Genomic DNA, 21,149 nt, shown 5'->3' with positions numbered 1-21,149 from the left:
TTGAAATCACCCATGAACTAGTAGTAGTGTAGTACTACTATTTACTAGAAAGAAAGAAAAAAAGAAATTGGAAAATTTGAAAATGGCAAATACAAAAAGAAAGGAAATAAAGCAAGAATGGTTGAGTAGTCGATCTTTACGTAAAATTGGTCCACAAAAAAAAATGTACGGGATGAATGGGCCACCACCAATAATAAAAGATGGAAATGTGATGTATTTGGAATCAAAATAATGCTACTTGACATGGTGCTTTGTAGTTATAGTTGTAGTGGGTTTCTTTCTTTCTTTCTTTACTTACTTATGGTTTGGTTTGGTTTGGTTTGGTTTGGTTTGGTTGCTATTCTATTCCAAGCCATCCAGCTAATATTGTCTCCTCCTTTGATGGTCTATTTTCATGCTTTTAGGAATGGTTTTCTTTTGGTAATATTTTTTTCCTCTTCTTATAATTTGGAATCCTTCAACTCCTAAATAAATACTCATGTTACAATACGTCAATACGTCATGTGAAAAACCTTGTATTAATTTCTAACCTTTTAGATTATAGGTATAGGGCACTACAAGAAAAATACTTTCAAGGTATATATGTATGCACACCTAATAGAATTAGACCACATATCTTATTCCTTGTGTGGGCTTCATGTTGACTTTTATAAGCTTGTATATATTGACTAAAAACTTTCAATAAACTTCCAACCAAACCTTTTAAATCCCACACAATATTTAGCCAAATCAATACTTTACAGGTTAACGAAAGATAACAGACTTCGTATTTTTTTTTTATATTTAGTCACCACCGTTTTTTTTCTTTTTGTATGTCTTACCATTATTTTTTTTCGCTTTGCTCAAAGTATATAACTATAACCGTTTACATTTAGTTACTAATCTTTTTTTACACATTTAATCACTATTTTGTTCTCGTAACATATTTAATGACTAATCTCTTTTCTTTTGTAAATATTTTATCACTAATTTCATATAATATAAATATTTGTTATTACATATGCATAAATATTTATATAAGTTATGTATCTACATATAAATAAAGCATATATATAAATAAATATATTTTTTTAATAAATACGTATTTTAATGTAAACATACATATTTTTACATTAAAAACATATCTTCATGTATAAATACATATTTTTTTTATTTAGCCTATATATATATATATATATATATATATATATATATATATATATATATATATATATATATATATATATATATATATATATATATATATATATATCGAAAAAGTGAATATGTAGCTATGATGTATATAATATTAGGTATAGAACCATCAAAATTTACTTCATTTTGATTAAAAAAGACAAATTTTTTCATTGTTAGCTTCTTACTATTGCTTTTGAGCTCATATTATTTTTTATTTAATAATTTATCCCTAACATCTATGTATTTCGAATGTCTTGTTTATATTAAATCTCTAGTAGACTTCATAACTTTCTTTGACACTTACCATATGTACATTTGCGTGGTTCTTTTGGATGTGTATGGGAAGAAATTTATTAGGTTTTTAATGAATCTTTCACTATAATTTTCTATATATTTTCCTAGGATTGTTGCCTCAACCTTCATTTTATGTTTTCATTATATCCCAAATACCTTTGCGTGAAATTCGTACACGTGCCCCTACGATGGGAGTCTACTGGTCGATGACGAATTCCATAAAAGAAGTTCAAGATAGCCTAAACCATTGGTCAACCTCTGGTGATTTTGCATTTTTTTTGTGGTAACCTTGTCTCTTGGTTATCTAAAAGATATCATGGTGTGACTCTTCCTATTAGGCTACAAGGAGTGGTATCGGCATTGCTTAGCACCACCTCCTTCCAAACCCCAATCCACATCAGTCAAAGTTTGCCAACAGGAGAAAGACCTAGTGAATTTCTGTCGAGTTCCTCGAAAAACCTCGACATGCCGAGGTGAGGGGTCGGTGTTCCCCTCATTGTCGAGTTCCATGTCACCTCCACCTCACCCTTGTCGAATGCTTCTTCTTGTCACTCTGTACAGCCTTACCGAAGCCAAATACTTAGAAGCTACTAATTTTGTTACTAAGGTTGTCTGGATTTGTAACATCCTTCTTCATCATCCCGTCTTCTTGTGCTACTTTGTTCTTTTGTGTTTAAAAAAAGTATTTTAATAGTTTTTAGTTTATTTGACATTTCAATTATTGGGTTTTACATTGAGCGCCATATTTAAATTTGTTCGGTTGTATTTAAACAAATCTTACGACATTGTTTAGTTTCTTTGTTTTGGCATTTTGATTTAAGTTTTTATATTCACATTAACGAACTAAAGATATGAGATGATGGAATGAAATCACGAGGGAACGAAATAAACAACATAATAAAATGAATAAGATAACTAAACAGATCATTACATTCCATTTTTGTATTTGATTGGATCGAACGAAGTGAATTAATCATCCAAACATGTTTGTTATGTATAAATAAAATATTTAATAAAACTAAATTGTTGAATAAGGAAAAATATTATTATATGAAAAGTAAACTTTAACTAAATAAAGGTATGTCACCAAATAAAATGCATATAAACATACTTTATATCTTTTAAAGTACATGTTAACATATTACACATATATCAAATAGTTAAACGAATTATATATCATTAAAAAGATTTGCAAAAATTTAAAAAGTTAGATATCATGAATTATTGAATACAAGGTACAATAATAAATATTTTAGTAGTTTTTTTTTTTTTTTTGAAAATAAAAAAAAAAGTTAATTGAAGTTTTAAATTTTTTAAAAACGGTAACAATTATTGAAAATTACTTGAATATAAATAAATTATAATTATAATATATATCATTTCGTTCTTTGAAATTATAAAAGTAAATAAAATAAATAAATAAAATAAGACTCCTCCCATATGGAAATTTGAAATTATAAATAATAATAATAATAATAATAATAATAATAATAATAATAATAATAATAATAATAATAATAATAATAATAATAAGACTCCTCCCATACGGAATCAAAATTAGTTCAGGTGGAAGAATAATATTTCATAAAAAATGCTCCAAACAAATATGACTTATTTTCTCGTTACTACATACCAAAACATTACCTAAGTATCTTAGGTTGTCACATTTAAGTTTAACAAATTAAATATATAAAATGGAAGCACCATTAAAGTTAAAACAGCGAGAAAAAAAAAAGTACGCTTGAAGTTCAAGTAAGTGATGTGGTTGAAAAAAATACTTATCCTGAACCAACCACATCATAGCAACCTGAGTCAGATAGATACATGGACAAATCCAATAATGTCCATGATTCACATCTCATGCAATAGGGTAATAGCTATGATGAGTGATGAGATGGATGGGTAACAACTAACAAGTGCAAGATGTTTTGGGCTACAACAATCCATATATATATATATATATATATATATATATATATATATATATATATATATATATATATATATATATATATATATATATATATATATATATATATATATATATATATATATATATATATATATATATATATATATATATATATATATATATATATATATATATATATATAAAGCGCATAAGGGTATATAAAAGAAATGTTAGTTTGTAGTTTGTAAAGTAAAATTACATCATCATAATAGGTTGGAAGCCACAATGAAATGAGAGGAGCCCATCCGATTCTTACAGAAAAAAGGAACGGATGATGTGATATTTTAATTTTAGATTTGGTTCCTTATTATAACGAAAATCGTAAATTAATTTCAACCAATGAAGCTAAAAAGCAATACCTAGTGTCATGTAAACCGGGGCAAAGCAAATACAGAGATACTAGGTGGTCTTTTTTGCCACTTCTTCAGAATGCGGTGGGGGGAAAAAAAAGTTTAAGTACGTAAAAGTTTGTGGTCATCCATTTATTAAGCATGTTTTACAAACAAGATTAAAACTTGGGAGGCAGTAAATGTGTTGATCTGATGAACAAAGCATTGAATTGGTCCAAATATTTGCGTTTTCACATTCTAAGAGAATCCATTTATTTTTGGGTAAATCAATCGGATACCATTCCCTTAATTTGGAAGAAAGTAGTAAAAAAAATAAAGGATATATTATATATATACCAGTTTTGACTTTTGATGACCTGACTGACTGAAAGCATCATCTTTTAAACTGAATAAAAAAGACACCACGAGCATGAGCAATTTTAGTTAGAGAAACATCAAAAGTTGACATACACACACACACAGACAGACACATACAATTACAAGGTGTTGGTGAGTAGTACTGTAGAGTACTACTTTTGAAATAATGGAAGAGTGAGTGAAGAAAAGCATATATATATCCCTAGGCCTAAATTTCAAGATCATCCAAAGAGAGGTCGTCGTTTGCAGTCAGCAACTTGAGTTTCTGCAAATTCATATTAAATTAAGTATTAACCAACCACATATTACAACAAAGCAAACCTTTTAAAAAACTTATATATATATATATATATATATATATATATATATATATATATATATATATATATATATATATATATATATATATATATATATATATATATATATAAAAACTCAACAGCATTAGCACCAATATAATATTGCAGAGATTTTTTTTTTTTTTTTTTTTTTAAAAGATCATGATGGTTTGGTCATATTGAAAGGAGGCAACTAACAATTGCGGTTAGGAGGGAGGGTAGAGATGTTCAAGATCAATGATATGAGGGAGAATGAAATAGGAAGGTTAGATTTGAAGAAATTGGCCTTTACCAAGGATAGGAGGCTTAAATCATGATAGTGTCGTAGTATACAAGCAATCTATTCTGGTTACTAGTTTCATCTTCATTGTATCTGCTTTTCGTTAGTTTTCCCCATCTTTACTTTCAGTTGTATTGCTATTATCTACATGTTTCTTTATTCACAAAGCCCCCGGGTTTATTCTCTATTCCATCATGTTTGATGCTTCATATGTTATATGTAGAGGTCATCATTATCAATACAAGTAAGTAGTCTCCCAACCTTGACCTTGGGTGGTAGAGGCTTGGTTGTCTACATCTTACCTCCCTTTACCCTATGGAACTTGGATACCTCAAATAGGTGCTACTGTTGTTCCCTTTTTATGCCTCAGTGCTAGCCAAAATGTCTACCATGAATATGATGAAAGTTATTCGTAACCCACAATTTAATTTAAGGCCTCATAAAGCATTTAGCATTCATACTTCCTACTTCTTTATTCATAATCATAATCATAATCATATGAGACAGACGGGTTTTGTTATACTCCCCTGCTTGCTTTGATTCTATTCATGTTCATGTGGGTTGACTTCCCCACACAACACACCTACAATCAATGTCTTATTAGTTAGGTCCAACTCTCCACACCTCAAGAGGTTGAATAGCCCAGTCATCTCTTGATTCATAACAATGATGGATGAAACTTATTGGTAGCCCAACTTAGTGCTAAAACTTCTCCATCTGGAATGGAATGACTTATATAAATAACTCCCCCACATAAACTCTTTCACTCTTGTATCCATCTGGGATTACATGATTCATGCAACAAACTAAAAACCCAAGTCGTATCAATTTAAATTGTCAAAAAGACAAAAAACAACCGGCTAATTACACTTGTTTGCAATCATAAACTTTTACCTTCATTTTTGTTTTTACCGTTTCTTGAATTTTGGCAATGGAATCCTTAATATCATTCATTTACCTCAAAACCTTCCTTCAGGGTTCAACCCAACCTCAAAAATCCTCTGCAATTGATTTATTTCCCACTCCCTAATAATCTGATTTCTCCTTTTTCATAGTCTTCATTGTTTCCTATTAAGTATAGAGCAAAGGCAAAAGAAAACATGGGATGGAAATTGGCATACCAAGCAGCAGAGTCGGCATTAGGGGCAGTCAATGACTGCTCTATTTAAGATTGTTTAGTAATTTGTCTCCTTTCAGTTCATATACTTAAAAATAATCAGCTGACATAACAACTACCAAGTCAAATTTCAGATTGAAAGTTTGGCTTTTTAAAAAAGCTGAAGAAAAAGAGACAGGTTACTGACCGTGATAAATTGTGGAGGGTCATCAAGACTAGATGAACCTAGAACCACTTCTCTCTTCAATTTAGTAGTCAACTTGTGGCAAACCCGCAGCTGAGAGAGAAATCAGATAGATGTAAGAATCTGTGTGTCAGTTATATCATCATAAAAGTAAAAAACAACTGATTCCTAAAAATTACAAAATGTTTACCTCTGATCTAGTTGCTCCACCAACGATAAACACAAAAATACGTCTCCCCATCTTCTTGAAGTCGCTAGACGCATGCCTCAAAATGGAATCACTGCAACAAAGGGAAAAATAAATAAAATGTATTTTAAGGGGGAATCATAATAAAAATGACAAGAGTACCTTGAATAGCCATCTTCAGAATCTCGAGGTCTGGCCCATGTTGCTGTTCGTCTGGATCTCATTGAATGAGCAGCAGCATGAGGTTCAACCGCTTTTGCTGGCTCAGACTGTGTCCTCCCATGAAAAGTGGGACTTGGATCATTCATACACGGGTAATCACTTTTTGGTAGTTCATTTTTGCTAAGTTTTTCAATAAGCTCCTGAAAAACATGATAAATCATCAATTCATGAAAAAGAAAAACACTACTATCATAACCATACCTCGATCATAGGATAAAACCGTGATAACTGCCAAGCTGCTTCTTCATCCGTACGGTCTTTTCTTAACCCATGTTTCTTCTGAAAAAAAAAAAGAGATGACATTTAGAAAAACATAAGTTACAATAAAAGTTGTGAGACTTCATAGACAATTAATTATACCTTGTGAACATCAAATTTTAAAGAAAAGGCAGCGAGTGAGTTCTTTTTGGAATCTGATGATCCCTCGAGAAATCTCATGTTGTATACAGCACTCATATCATCTTGGGGAAGTCTTGCTAACTGGAAAACATATAGGAAAAAAGATATTATAAGCTCCAACAGATGCCAAAATAAGTAAATATCCATATTTCATGAATTTTAAAGGCTTGCCTCCATCAACTTTGCAAGTTTGTCACTCTCAAACTTCTCTGGGTGAGTTGCTGCATATATCATTAATAACCGCAGTTTATTTTCACGGGCAGCATCCTGCATGAAGAGGTAGAAAATTTTGTAGATACAGAAATGGTTTTTGTAGATAGATAAGGTTTTAGTTTACTCACCGGATGTGTTCTCAGGAAGTTGATGACCTCTTTAGTTCCTGCATCTCCAAATACAAGGTCCTGTTCTAGTTGTCCCACTTCTTTAAGCCCCAAATCCCTAATTATTTTGTTAATCTTATCAGCAATCTGCATCATTCAAATCCTTACACAATTACAACAGCATCTTGTAATATTTATGATAAGAATATAAGCACTCTTCTGCCAACTTACATCAACATGGAGGGATAGTTTGTCGATCTGTTCACTATATTGTGGCAATGCTTGAACCATCTTTTGCAAGTCTCGAGTAGATAGCTCACCACCACCTCTACGCACAAAAACAAAATATTTTAAATCAGGTATTAAGTTTTTTTTTTAATTTACACCAATAAATCATATGTAAACAGACCTTGAGCCATGCATCTGTGCAGCTTTATTCTTGGACACAAAGCTTGTCATCTTGTCATGCAACCGTACACTAGCCTGACAATGCATGATTTATTTTTATTTTTTTTAAAAAAAACATCAGAATGCATCTGGTAAGAACTAAAAGAAAGAAGCCCATGAGTCATACATCTGCTATATGTGAATGGCGGAGCTCTAGCCATACAGGATCATGATCTTCTAGAAGGACCTCTTTCTTTTCTGGAAGGCCACCTGTTTTGCTTGCAACCTAAGTAGTATACTTACTTGATTTATAATAGCAAAATAAAGGTAAAAAAAAGAACTCAATGAACAATCCATGCCTAGAAACAGAGACTAACCTCATGAACATATTTATTCCCATCCATGTTAAGTAAATCATGGCACATGGCATCATATGTCCATTCGTGAATAACAGGAGCAATCTAGAAAAAAAATAATAATAAGAAAAATTAAAAACAAGAGATTGCAATAAGAATATAAGAATGTAGAAACTATGAACCTGATCGATTGATCTATCTAGAATGAGCAACTCGCAGGTTTCTGTTTGAGGAAAGTTGAAGTTTTTGAGAGCTTTATACTTGATAAGACAATTCCAAATGGCTGCAGCAAGCTTTGTGGGGATCAAATCACGAATTGTTGTCATTGTGGTAGGGTCAAGGGATTTGGCAGCACGATAACGTACAAATGGGAACTCCTGAAAAGAGTTTATATAGCTTGATAAAAAAAATACATTTTATTTTATTTTTTTAAATTAAAAGAAGCAAAATTGCATACCAATAATGAAGCAAATACAGTTGCAATTCGGTTGGCCATCACATTCAAACATTCATCTCCTTTTCGGGTCATTACCTCATTCCCATAAAGCTCTTCCAAAACCATTGTGTTATCGGTGATAAAACACTGTAGAGTAATAGAAATTGACTAGTCAACACCAAAAAGATAGCATATATATACTTCAAAGAAAATAAAATATTACTTTAATTGATTAGAATGCAATTTAGTTTATCATGTACCTGGCTATCAATGGCAAAGTACTCCAAGTTCATCTGCAAATCCGTCTCCAAAGTAAATACAAGTATAAAATCTAATTATATTACAAAAAGAAAAAAGATCCAAGATGAGCTTAAACCTCTTTCATAGCACGTAAACGAGATTTTATACTTTGTTCTTTTTTTATGTAATTAACCAATTCCTTTGGAACTGATGAACTGAAGAACACATAGGCACTGGAAGGAAAAGGAAGCAAATATTAAGGAACCATAAGAAAATCTGAATACTGTGTTTTTTATGAGATGAAAATAACGAAACATGAAAAAGAGGGAATATGATCTTTTCACGTACTCTCTATAAAGAGGTGTTTTTCCAGACATGTCAGACAGGAGCATAACGACGCTGCATTTTAACAGAAGCATGTGAGGATAGAGAAGAACAAGAAAAAAAGAAGCAAGTTAGGCATTGCGAATCTAAGAGTTAAAATTATATGTTTGTTGTATAAGAATAGGAGTAAGAAAAGACAGGGAAACAGGGAGAAGGAAGTAAGTAGAAGATTTTGATAATACTTCTCTTTTGTTGGCTGTATGTAGTACACTGCATCCATAGTGGGTAGTGGTTGTCTTCTCTTGTTTATGTCTTCCACCACTGAAGAAACAAAATTTAAACAGTGTCACATGATTGATGTGAAGATAATCAACATCATTTCTTGTTTTTAAGATAGTCAAAATATAGTGAAGATGAAGAATGAAGAATTCAAACTTTCTGAGGCAGGCCTTTTACGTCTTACATGAAACTCCTTCATCTGTGATGTCTGCCATCTTGCATGAGCATGACATTATTTTAACAGTCACTTTATCCATGATCAGTACCTAACCAAACAAGTGTCAGAGACCAATAGCTATCAATAAGCCATACATTTTTCAGACCAGTGTCAATCATTAGACTACAAGGTTGTAAATAATACCTTCCAATTTGATTTTGAATCTGGTCTTCTTGCTGTTCTCAGCATTTCATACAATAATCCTGCACATAATAATGATTGCCTTGTAAACAGATTTACAAATCAGTCACTTTTTGCCTCTGATATCAACAAAGCCGGTGAATCTGATTGTTATATATATATATATATATATATATATATATATATATATATATATATATATATATATATATATATATATAGGGAAGAGTTATATGGAAAATGAATGATTAGGGCAACATATATTTGAACCAATGAAAACATGACAACACATCACTTCCACAATAACTTCCACAATACATTACTTGTGAAGAAAGAAATGGACACGTGTCATTTGATTATTGGTTCCGGTAGATGTTGCCCTACTTATTTGTTTTCCATAGAACTCATTCCTATATATATATATATATATATATATATATATATATATATATATATATATATATATATATATATATATCAAACAATGATAAAATCTATCACATGAGTCGCAAGTCTTTTAACAAGGTTAACTGTGTTCATTTTTATGTTAGACTGCTATATTACCGATTTTCTCTCTTAACAACTCTTGGTTGAACATATTGAAAAGGCAAACTATTATCTTAAGGCTTTAGCCTATCACAACTAGTTTGGGAAAGAATGTTCATTCTTTTGTTTAATCTAGTTATTCCATGAATAAAGGAAGAAGGTCTTCAACAAATTCAACTTTAAAGAGAGGAAAAAATTAGCAATATATAAGCAAAAGGGACATGTGATGATATGCATGTGTGGTGCTCGATTCAGAAGGTCGTTACAACATAGCAAAAACTCATAACATGAACTTCTAAGCATCTAAAAGCTAAAGTCTCGGTTGCCATCAAAATATGTTAAAATGGGCAGGTCAGGTTTCAATCCTTGTTCGATTCAACTTCACTAAAACTTGCTGTTTGATTAGACAAATTATAAAACAAGATCAAAAGAAATACAGAACCAATTGTTTCATATATTAGGATCATTAAAATAAGCTTCCTTCACCCTAATCAAGACAACTTTTCTATTTTGTTAATTAAACAAAAATTGAGGGAACTGAACTTTACCTTTCCATACAGCTTATTACGGTTCTCTTCTGTAACTTATTCATTATGCTTCCAAAAACTCAACTACACTTATATCCTCTTGTTGCATTCCTTCTCATAATTATCCTAACCAATTGTTGTTTAAAAGGTGCTTTGTAAAAATGCATGCAATAAATATCATCTTCTTCCAATATTGTCACTCGGAAGTTGATATCTCCAGTGAAATATAAATTCTATTACTTATTAGAATATATTAACTTGATTTAAAAATTGATTCAAGTGTTGAAATTATAAATAATCTCACTTTGTTTTGTTTTGATTTGACGTTTTAGTAAAATACCCTTATATATAGTGGTGGAATGAATTTGTGAATTGGCACTCTCTCGATTTGAATTTGTAGCCTTAAAAGCATCTTATATCACCACAATAAACCAACAATTACAATGTTACTAAACCTCATCCACCAATCAAAACAAAGATAAAATACTAGAGATGCAGTAGTAGACTTTGTTAAACTGATGAAGACTACTGAACTTAAGATACACACATGGTATTAGTATTAGCTCATTAGTTAGTGTCCATTTGCAAAGGCACAAGGTTGTAACAATTTTGTTAGCCTAATAAAATTACCAGAATTGTTATATAGTGTTAGAAGTGCAAATAAGGGTAACACCACAATCTTGATTCTTGATATCAGTTTTCACCATTAATACCTCAAAATGGAATTGTCAGGTTTCAAGCCTCATCTGGTTAAAATCTAAAAGAGTTTCTGACTGATTAAATGAAATGAAAGAGGGAAATAAACGATGAACCATAATTTCATATAATGGTGTTCTGTAAAAACTCATAAAACAAGCATTACTTTTCCCAATTCCCAATATAACCATCTGAACTCGGCCTCTATAAGTCTAGTGATAAAGTGAATTCAATTAATTTTAAAACACGTCAGATTTACAAACGATTTCCTTAATTTTCAAGTCTCGACAGGAAACATTGTGGAGGAATTATAAGCATGAACGTTTTCCTCTATGTGAACCTACATCCCTACAGATTTTTTTACCACTCAAGAGTTGAAAGAAAACTCAAACCACAACTTCGTAAGTTCCATATATGATCAATTCAAACAAAAATCATACACAGCAGCTTTTGCACGACTTATTCAACTTGATCACAACCACAACTAAACTTGGAAAACACAAGTGCACAATTAAAATCGTATATATCGTACATATAGGGAAAGAAACTCACGATCACGAGTAATTTGTCTGAAGTTTTTATATTCGCCGCCTCCTTGAGACGAAGTATCCGAATCCGACATCGACATATTTGATTCAAGAAGCTAATTACTACAAAAATCAGTGCGTGAATCGATCGAAGAAAACCTCAAAGTTCAACAGGAAACACAGATCGCAGCAATCAGTTCTATGGTGGTTTGAAGATGGGGGAGAGAGAAAGAGAGAGACCTGAAATGTAAATTAAAGGGGTGTAAGAATGAATATGGGTTGACTTGGTGGTAACCCGCGTTGAAATGACCCGTACCCGAATATCTGTAATGATGTGTTTATCCGACTTTAAAGATTGTGGATCGGGTCGGGCGATGGTTTAGAAGGCTTACTTCAGGACGTAATTGATTTGTTTTAGAATAAGTCAATATTCCCGTTCACTTTTCTGCAATTAGAAGCGGAAACCACAACTTGCTAAGTTGGGCTAATTTGGAAGTGGGATAATGATTTAAAAGGGTAATATATTTTTTGATTTGTATAGTTATTGAGGTTTTTTTCATTTATATTTATCATTTCAACTTGTTAAGCTGTACACATTCAGTCCTTATGACCGGTTATTCCAGATTAGCCGGGTAAAATGACTTAATAGGGTAATATATTTCTCATTTTGTACACATTTAGTCCTTAATATTTTTTTGTTTCAAAATAAGTCATTTTTGTTTTTGTACTCATTTAGTACTTATAAATGCGGGACAATCATTGATGAAGTGTGTGGGGCTGTTGATGTTTATGTGTAACGTCTCATTTTCACAACAAAAAATTTTCATTTTTAAATAAGGCGAAAGTCCATAATTATAAATCTATTATTAAGAAAAAAACGTTTATTCCAAAATACATTTATTGAAAATCAGAGTAATAAGAAACACAGAATCCTGAACACTATTGATGAGTGTGTACAGTTATGTCTTCGCCTTCTCACGATCAACGATAGAACCTGAAAACATAAACAACTAGGTAAGCATAGAGATTAGTGAGTTTCCCCCAAAATACTCGATACAAAAAACGCATTATCATGCATAACAGACCCACACTCGTCAGATTAGAATACATTGGCCTAATCAGTCATCGGACTGGAATGCCAACATGCAACAGATTCAATCAATCATCAGATTAGAATCACTAGGGTTTGTCGGCATGTCGCCTTAACCCAACCACTTCTCGAGCCTCCGTGGTTATGACTTACAGCCGACCCACACCAGGTATCTTGTCCTACAACATATAGCAGGACTACCTCAACCTATCCCACCACCATATAACTATCCCACGTAAGATGTCGCGAGAAAAACCTAAAGAAATCATTCATAAGTACTTAATGAGTACAAAAACAAAAAATGACTTATTTTGCAACAAAAAAATTAAGGACTAAATGTGTACAAAAATATTAAGGACTAAATGTGTACAAAGTGAGAAATATATTACCCTATTAAGTCCTTTTTACCGGCTAACCTGGAGTAGCCAGTCGTAAGGACTAAATGTGTACGGTTTAACAAGTTGAATGGGTAAATGTGGACGAAGAAAAAAAGCTATTGACTAAATGTGTACAAATCAAATAATATATTACCCTTTTAAGTCATTATCCATTTGGATGTTATAGACTATCAACTAATAGGAGGTGTTGGTACTTCAATCCAAGGAGAAAAGAATATATAATTACTAGTTTATAACTTGTGTGAACCACGGTGATAAAACTAGTTAAATTTTTATAGTAAAATAAAATTCAAAATATTAATCAGTTATTTCAAATAAATTGTTAATTCAGAAATAACTTTTTAGTTATATAAAATTATAATCGTTGATTTAAATAAATACGTTACCTTATAATTTGTATTAATGTTATTTTAATTTTTATTATAATGTTATTAATTTAATGTAATTAAAGTGAAAAATTTTGAAATTTGAAATGGAAAATCAATAGTTGACAAGTAGCATGACATCAATTATGTGGCCTAATAGAATATACATGTTAAAATGAAAATAAACCTATTCTTTTATTAGAATAGGGAGATTTTTAATTTAAAAAAAAACGGAAACCCTACACAAACACTACCTATTATCTTCGGATACTCATAAAAAAAATATTATATTATTTTTGTATATAATTAAACCAATTTATTTGTTGATCATATCTAAAATAATATTTCGTATCTAACAAACCCTTGAAAGCAGTGGCGGACTCATAACAACTACGTAGTGGTGGTACCAAAAAAAATCGAACAAATCTAAAATAGTAGTAACACTCATATTTCAAGAAGTTGCACTTAAAAAAAATCTTAAGAACACCAACTCCAGATGCAATGGTGACACCAAAAAAATTCGAACAAATCTAAAATAGTATTGACACTCATATTTTAAAAAGTTACACCTAAAAAATATCTTGGGACCCCCAATACCACATAAGTCTGCCCCTGCTTGAAAGTCAATTGCCTAGCATTTCTGATTTCAGAAAAACGCCAACATATTATCCTCTTATGCACGAAAAAACCATTATTTTATTCTTTTGTACAATAAAACCATTTTATTTTATGATTTTGTACAATAATACCCTTTTATGTTATAATTTTGTACAATAATTAATTATCTTTCATTTTATACCACATATTTTTCTCTTGAAAAAAAAGATAATTACTAAACTTTTCATTAATTTCATAAATGAATTAGATGTTCTAAATAATACTCCCTCAGTTCCAATATTATTGTCCACCGACAAAAAAACACACAAATTAAGGAAGCATTAATTATCACTAACTTTATACAATAAAATAACAGTTTTGTCCTTACTTTGCATTTAATGTTCCATTAAATGCTTAGTTGTTTAAGTGATAATTAAAAGATATTTTGGTAAAAATACTAGTTATTTTTAGAAGTAGACTATTATTTTGGGACAAACCAAAAAGGAAAGATGGACTATAATTTTGGGACGGTAGGAGTACAAACTAACCCCAAAGTTACTTGAGCCCGAACAAAGTGAATATCAATCTTTATATGCTTCATTTGTTGATGTTGCACTTCAATCGAGTTTAAGTATACACCATTTGAGTTGTAACACTATAGAATGATGTACTTGATATTAGGGCAATAGTGTTAGAAAAGGAGATTGCAAACCGTGACGGTTGTATTTACCACACTAGAGTATTCGACTTTGAAAATAGAGAGAGAAATAACACACTGGCACTTAGATGAACAAGAGTTATGGTTGTCACCCAGAAATATAAAGTTACTAAATGTGGAACGATAAGTCACTAAGCAACCCATCATCTGACATCAAAATAAGTAATGAGACTTGTCGAGGAGGATATATAAAGTTGGAGCCCAAGATCAAGGGTACCTTTTATAAACACAAGATGTGTATCATAGAATGAAAGCGTACCTAATGATGGCCAATCATGGAAAACTCATAGTGGTGGAAAAGGTAGACGATAACAAAAAGACTTATAAGAAGATAGAGGGAGGGGGAGGGAGAAAGAGAGATAGGGGGAGAGAAAAAAATGACTAATGATTGAAGGGATATATTTTTAGGAAATGGATTACATAGGAAACCCATAATACCATGATAATTGGTAAATTTATCATTGATTCCATATATGAAGTAGAAGTTATAAATATACAAACTTAAGAATCAAGGAACCAAACTGTATTTCCCTTATCTTAAACTTCTTTTATTAGATAGTGGTTAACTGTAACGATAAATGAGATATTTGTCAATTATAATTTTTTGAGAGAAAAAATATGGGACATAAAGGGGGAATAAAGGTTTTATTATACAAAAAACAAAATCAAAACATAAAAGGGTTTTATTGTATTAAATCAGAAAAAATAAAATGGTTTTTACGTATAAAAAAACAGCATAATAGTTTTTTCGCGTATTAGAGGATAATAGGGTGGTTTTTATGATGTTACAAATGATAGGTTACTGACTTTCAAGGGTTTGTCGGATACAATATTTTAGGCATGATCAACAAATAAAATGGTGTTATCGTACACAAAAATAACATAATGGTTTTTTCGAGCATTAGAGGATAATATGTTGGGTTTTTTTAGGGTTTTCCCATTGGAAGACATGTGTTGCTTACTAATAAATACTTTTTTTAATAAGACAAACCAAAAAATATATAGAACTTGCTACATGCGAGAATTGATATATCGGTGATTTTAATGTTATTAAGTATTTTAATTAATTGAAAGTTATATCGATGCCAACAAAGAATTAGGTCATGCCAAAATGCACAAAGAGGCATAAATTAACATTCATATGGCCTATAATTTGATATTGAATATAATGATTGATGAGGCCTAAGAGGTTGCACCTCTTGCATGGTTTGTGTGAACACCGTAAAACCTAAATGGGTTTTGGAGGACTATATATATATATATATATATATATATATATATATATATATATATATATATATATATATATATATATATATATATATATATATATATATATATATAAAAGGTGGACTTTATATTTGTGTTGCAAGTATTGAAATGTTGTGAGTGAAAGCAGTGGCAAATTGTATTCGTTTGAGTGACTTTGTATTACATGAAGTAGCTATTCACATGGCATTTTCCTAAAATGTGACACATGATACAAATTTATGATATTATCAAGTCTTAATCTTAATTATTGTAACATTCAGTTCCGGTGAGCAATTGTCAAGTTTAAAATTCAAAGGTTTTAACCTTACTCGCGACGTGAGTTATGTATGTCACCTCTTGAAGAGGTTAGTGCAATCGCGCACCAACTTTAGGCTCACGATGTGAGCACATATGGCTCACGACGTAGGACCAGTCTGATAGGAAACCCTGATTTTGGGGATTTTTTACTTCGTATTTAAAGAGATTGAGGGACAGGGTTAGCCCACCCTCAGCATCCATCATCTCCTTGCACTCCCCTTTGAAACCCTAGCATCTATATTTGATCTTGAGCTTATTTATGGTTATTCTATACAAGGAGAAGAAGAGGAAGAGCATCTAGTCCATCATTTATGCATTCGAGTCTCTCCATCAAGCATTCTCACACCTTCTAGACCTTTTGTGAGTTTCAAGTTCATTGCTTTATGAGTCCATAAGCTTAGATCTAGTTTCTTCCTTTTCTTTAATTTAAAACTTCATAATGCTTTTAATTATTTTCTAGATTATTTAATTCTCTAATTTAAAAATCTATAAGGTTAAAGTTTTTTGTTTTCATTATTTACTGCTATACAATTTTAGACTAGTATTATATCCTATTTTTTGGAATTTTGTTTCGTAATATGTTTTGAAGTGGATATTTTCTGAAAATTTTTATGTAAATATGGTTATATTTTGGAATAATACCAAGTATTTTTTTCTGAAATTTTTATGTGAATATGATTATAGTTAGAACTAATTATATCATCAATATGAATTTTGAAATTATATCCAACAAATCTACCCTAATAAATAAAAATGGTATTGTCACTTGTCATTCTCTCATTAATTGACCACATGTCATTTTGTCTAAATTTTGAAATATATTTATTTTCTACTTGTCAATTACTTCATTATTCATATTCATTTTCATTATATCATTAATTTAGTTTCCATAAATTAAACATACTATAATAACTATTAATTTCAAATTTGAAATTTCAATTTCAAATAAATTTACACTTTAAACCTTTGTATTTAACATTTTATTATAAAAACTCGTTTAGTACACGGGTCTAAATATTAAACATATAATTTTAATTTATTTATTTTTTGCATGCTTTTTTTTTCATAATTTTCACTTATTTCATATTTCAAATTCAAATAAAATTTTCATTTAATCGCTCCTATTTAACATTATGTTTTAATTAACCCGTATAATATACAGGTTTTACAACTAGTATTATATTCATTAACGATTAAAACTCACAAATGTTGTTTTGAACTAATATATGAAGTTTGGTAATATCTCTATTAAAAGGAGTTGAAATGTCTTTTATTTATTTGTGATTACAATATAATAGGATTTTATATCTCAACCTTGTGATTTATTCATTTAGGATTAGAATTATGTCTTCATATAAGATTACAGATGTACTGATTTTTTTATATAGATTAGGTTTTATTCCTTAATAATTATAACCGAATTTTATTTGTTTACATCTCTACATTGTGTTTTATTAGATCATGATTACAATAACATTCGTATAATCAAATTATTTATATACAGTATGGTTTATTCATATATGATTTCATATGATTACAAATATTGTAATAAAATTAAATTTATTCAAAGCCTTTATTATTTGATTGATATAATTAAAATAAAAATAAACGAAAATATTTTTTTGAGAAAAATAATGTTAAATGATATTTATATTATTTTGAGGAATTAAAAAAAAAAATCTTCATATCTATAGAAATAGGAAGTTACATCCATATGTAATGTCCCAAAAGTACTAAGTAAAAAAAAAATCTTTTTAGATCAACCAAAACCATTAATTTGTTTGTTTCAAAAGACAATCAGAGTCAAAGTATTCGCATAACATCAGAGTAAAATCATAAACAGTGGATGCGAAATAAATCTTCAGGAGATGTAGTGCGATCAAGCCATGTCTTTCCTTTTGGAATTAGAAGTACCTGAAAACATTTAAAATATAAACCGTAAACACAAAGCTTACTAAGTTCCTAACCCTAAAATATAACAATGGTATATAAAAATGTTACTTTTTAACTCAACAAAAATGTATTAATAGCAAATAAAGACAATAATGGTTTTTCAGTTCAATTTTTACTTTTACTTTTTCTTTTTTCTATTATGAATTTAAGCGCATAATTCATCATTTATAGTTATTCATAACAAACTAGAGGGGAATCATGCACTGTGTTTGTTTTTTTCCCCTTATTTGAAGCTATACCAATTAGGAGAACATAGTATTATATTAATGAAAACAAAGTGACACACAATTACTATGAAACATGATCACAATTGAGTAACAAAATTCATTTTTTTACTAAATTTTGTCTAAAAGTTGCTATTTATGCTTAAGAAGTATGAAGCTCATGGTAAACTACATTGCTATTACCGAAAATTTACCTAAGAAACAATTGTAAGAATAACTAATTAAAAAAATAAAATTAATTAAATAATCATATACATTATATATTTGGCAACCATAAACCAATTACACAACCGTCAATAATAGATAATAGTTACACAAGTTACCAGAGATCCCGATTGTTGAAAGTCGTAAGGGAGGCAGAGGTGAAGGGGCAAGGGCAGCATTGTCATTTGAGTCATACAAATCTTATGTCAACTTCTGTATAGCTTCATAAATGAGTGAGTTTGCATCTTTTTCTCCAATGATCTTAAAAAAGGAGTATGGAGGCTACAAAAGTAAAAACCGGTAAAGTACGGAAATACCCATATATAAAGTTTCATTAATATTTAGAAATGATGAGTGAAAGAGTAAAACTGATTAAAAATTGGAACACACAATTTACCTTTCTAAGAATTGGGAAAAAATTATAACGAGTTCTAGTCCTTTGCAAATGCCATATTGTCCTCGTCTGCATATAATATATATATATTTTTTAATATATTACAATCTTGTTACCCAGAAGTAAGTTGAAAATTTGTTTTAACGATTAATAGTATATATAATGCTCTATAGTTATTCATAGCAAATGATTGCTTATTATTTATATCAAATCTTAAGAATATAACTAGTTAAATATATCAAATATTATTTATTATTTTATAAATTTAAACTTTCTTGTATCATTCAAAAATCTATATTAAATACTTTTTGTTAAGTATTTTATAAATTTATAATAGTTAACGTTTAAAATATATAATCATAATAATTATCAAACAAATTATTTTTGTATTCAATGTTAATTCTAGAGTCTAGACATAATTCTAAAAGGCCAGTTTGATTTGTTGTCATATATATTCATGCGACTAGATGTAAGACCCGTATGATATACGAGTTTATTAAAAATAAAAGTTTAATATAAGATTATAAGCATTATGTAATTTTTAAAGCAATAGTTTTATAAAATACAAACGATATAATAAATAAAGTAATTAATTTAATAAATATTCTAAAAGATTTGAAACAAGAAGAAAAGAAACACTTAAAAAACATTTATTCTGATATTTAATATAATGATCTACCTTACATATATAATTATACTAAAATTTGGATTTTAAATTTAAGAAAAATGAAAAATATAAAAAAATGACAAGTGGAAAAAAAATTCAAAAAATCCTAAAAAATAACATGTTTCAAATTCAATAAAAAAATAACATTTGGCAAAAATGATTTTCATTTATTAGGTTAGATAATGACTTAAAATGGTAATATATTTTTCGATTTGTATACATTTGGTCACTGAGGTTTTTTTCGTCAATATTTACCCATTCACCTTGTTAAACTGTATACATTCAATCTTTATGACTGGATACTCCAGGTTAATCGAGAAAAATGACTTAATAGGGTAATATATTTCTCACTTTGTACACCTTTAGTCACTAATATTTTTGTACACATTTAGTCATTGATATTTTTTGTTTCAAAATAAGTCTTTTTGTTTTTGTACTCATTCAATAGTTATAAATGATTTCTTTAGACTGTTGATACTTATGTTCATCACGATTTCGACTGTTTAGTTGTGTAGGTCGTGTGGTTTGGCCTAGGTCTTGTGTTCTGAACGTCGTAACTTCTTCATACGATATCAAATTTTAACGATTACTCCTGTTATAATGTAATATATTTTTACTTATGAATTTATTAAAAACAACATCCATACATGCATTCATAAAAAAACGTATGGATATAAAGATCGTAAATAAAAATATATTAGTTTTTAACATAAGTAATCTAAAAGAAAGTTGTAGTAGACTAAAATATGAACGCATGAATATAAAGATCATTAAAATCCGAGATCGTATGAAGAAGTTATGATGTCCACAATACATGATCTAAGCAACCAAGTAGTTGATATCGCGATAGACATAAGCATCAAAAGCCGCAAACACCTCATTAATGATTGTCCCACATAAGATGTCGTGAGAAAAACCTAAAGAAATTATTCATAAGTACTGAATAAGTACACAAACAAAAATTACTTATTTTGCAACAAAAAAATATTAAGAACTAAATGTGTACAAAAATATTAAGTACTAAATGTGTATAAAGTGAGAAATATATTACCATATTAAGTTATTTTTACCGGCTAACCTAAAGTAGCCGGTCATAAA

The 21,149-nt window shown here is 29.7% G+C and overlaps 1 protein-coding gene across 2 annotated transcripts; it reads right to left on the bottom strand.

Moving 5' to 3' along the window:
• Positions 1-4,153: 4,153 nt before the first annotated feature.
• LOC111877644 (SNARE-interacting protein KEULE) lies at positions 4,154-12,119 on the bottom strand. 2 transcript variants are annotated; one of them, XM_023874159.3, is made up of 21 exons: positions 11,898-12,119; positions 9,580-9,638; positions 9,403-9,484; positions 9,182-9,260; positions 8,964-9,014; positions 8,752-8,848; positions 8,636-8,668; positions 8,397-8,522; positions 8,122-8,316; positions 7,961-8,044; positions 7,771-7,869; positions 7,606-7,679; positions 7,428-7,524; positions 7,218-7,343; positions 7,048-7,143; positions 6,838-6,957; positions 6,679-6,756; positions 6,418-6,617; positions 6,259-6,349; positions 6,072-6,161; positions 4,154-4,414 (listed from the first exon to the last, which is right to left on the bottom strand). In XM_023874159.3, the coding sequence occupies exons 1-21, from the start codon at positions 11,971-11,973 to the stop codon at positions 4,358-4,360; spliced, it is 2,010 nt and encodes a 669-aa protein (XP_023729927.1). In that variant the 5' UTR covers positions 11,974-12,119; the 3' UTR covers positions 4,154-4,357. The 2 variants fall into 2 exon arrangements, with proteins under 2 accessions (XP_023729927.1, XP_023729929.1); XM_023874161.3 differs by having other exon boundaries at positions 9,375-9,484; positions 11,898-11,977.
• Between the last annotated feature and the right edge of the window lie 9,030 nt (positions 12,120-21,149).

Source organism: Lactuca sativa, chromosome 3 (genome assembly GCF_002870075.4).
Source record: "Lactuca sativa cultivar Salinas chromosome 3, Lsat_Salinas_v11, whole genome shotgun sequence".
Classification (NCBI taxonomy): domain Eukaryota; kingdom Viridiplantae; phylum Streptophyta; class Magnoliopsida; order Asterales; family Asteraceae; genus Lactuca; species Lactuca sativa.
The sequence above is the reverse complement of the archived record's forward strand: the minus strand, read 5'-3'. Positions and strand labels throughout refer to the sequence as shown.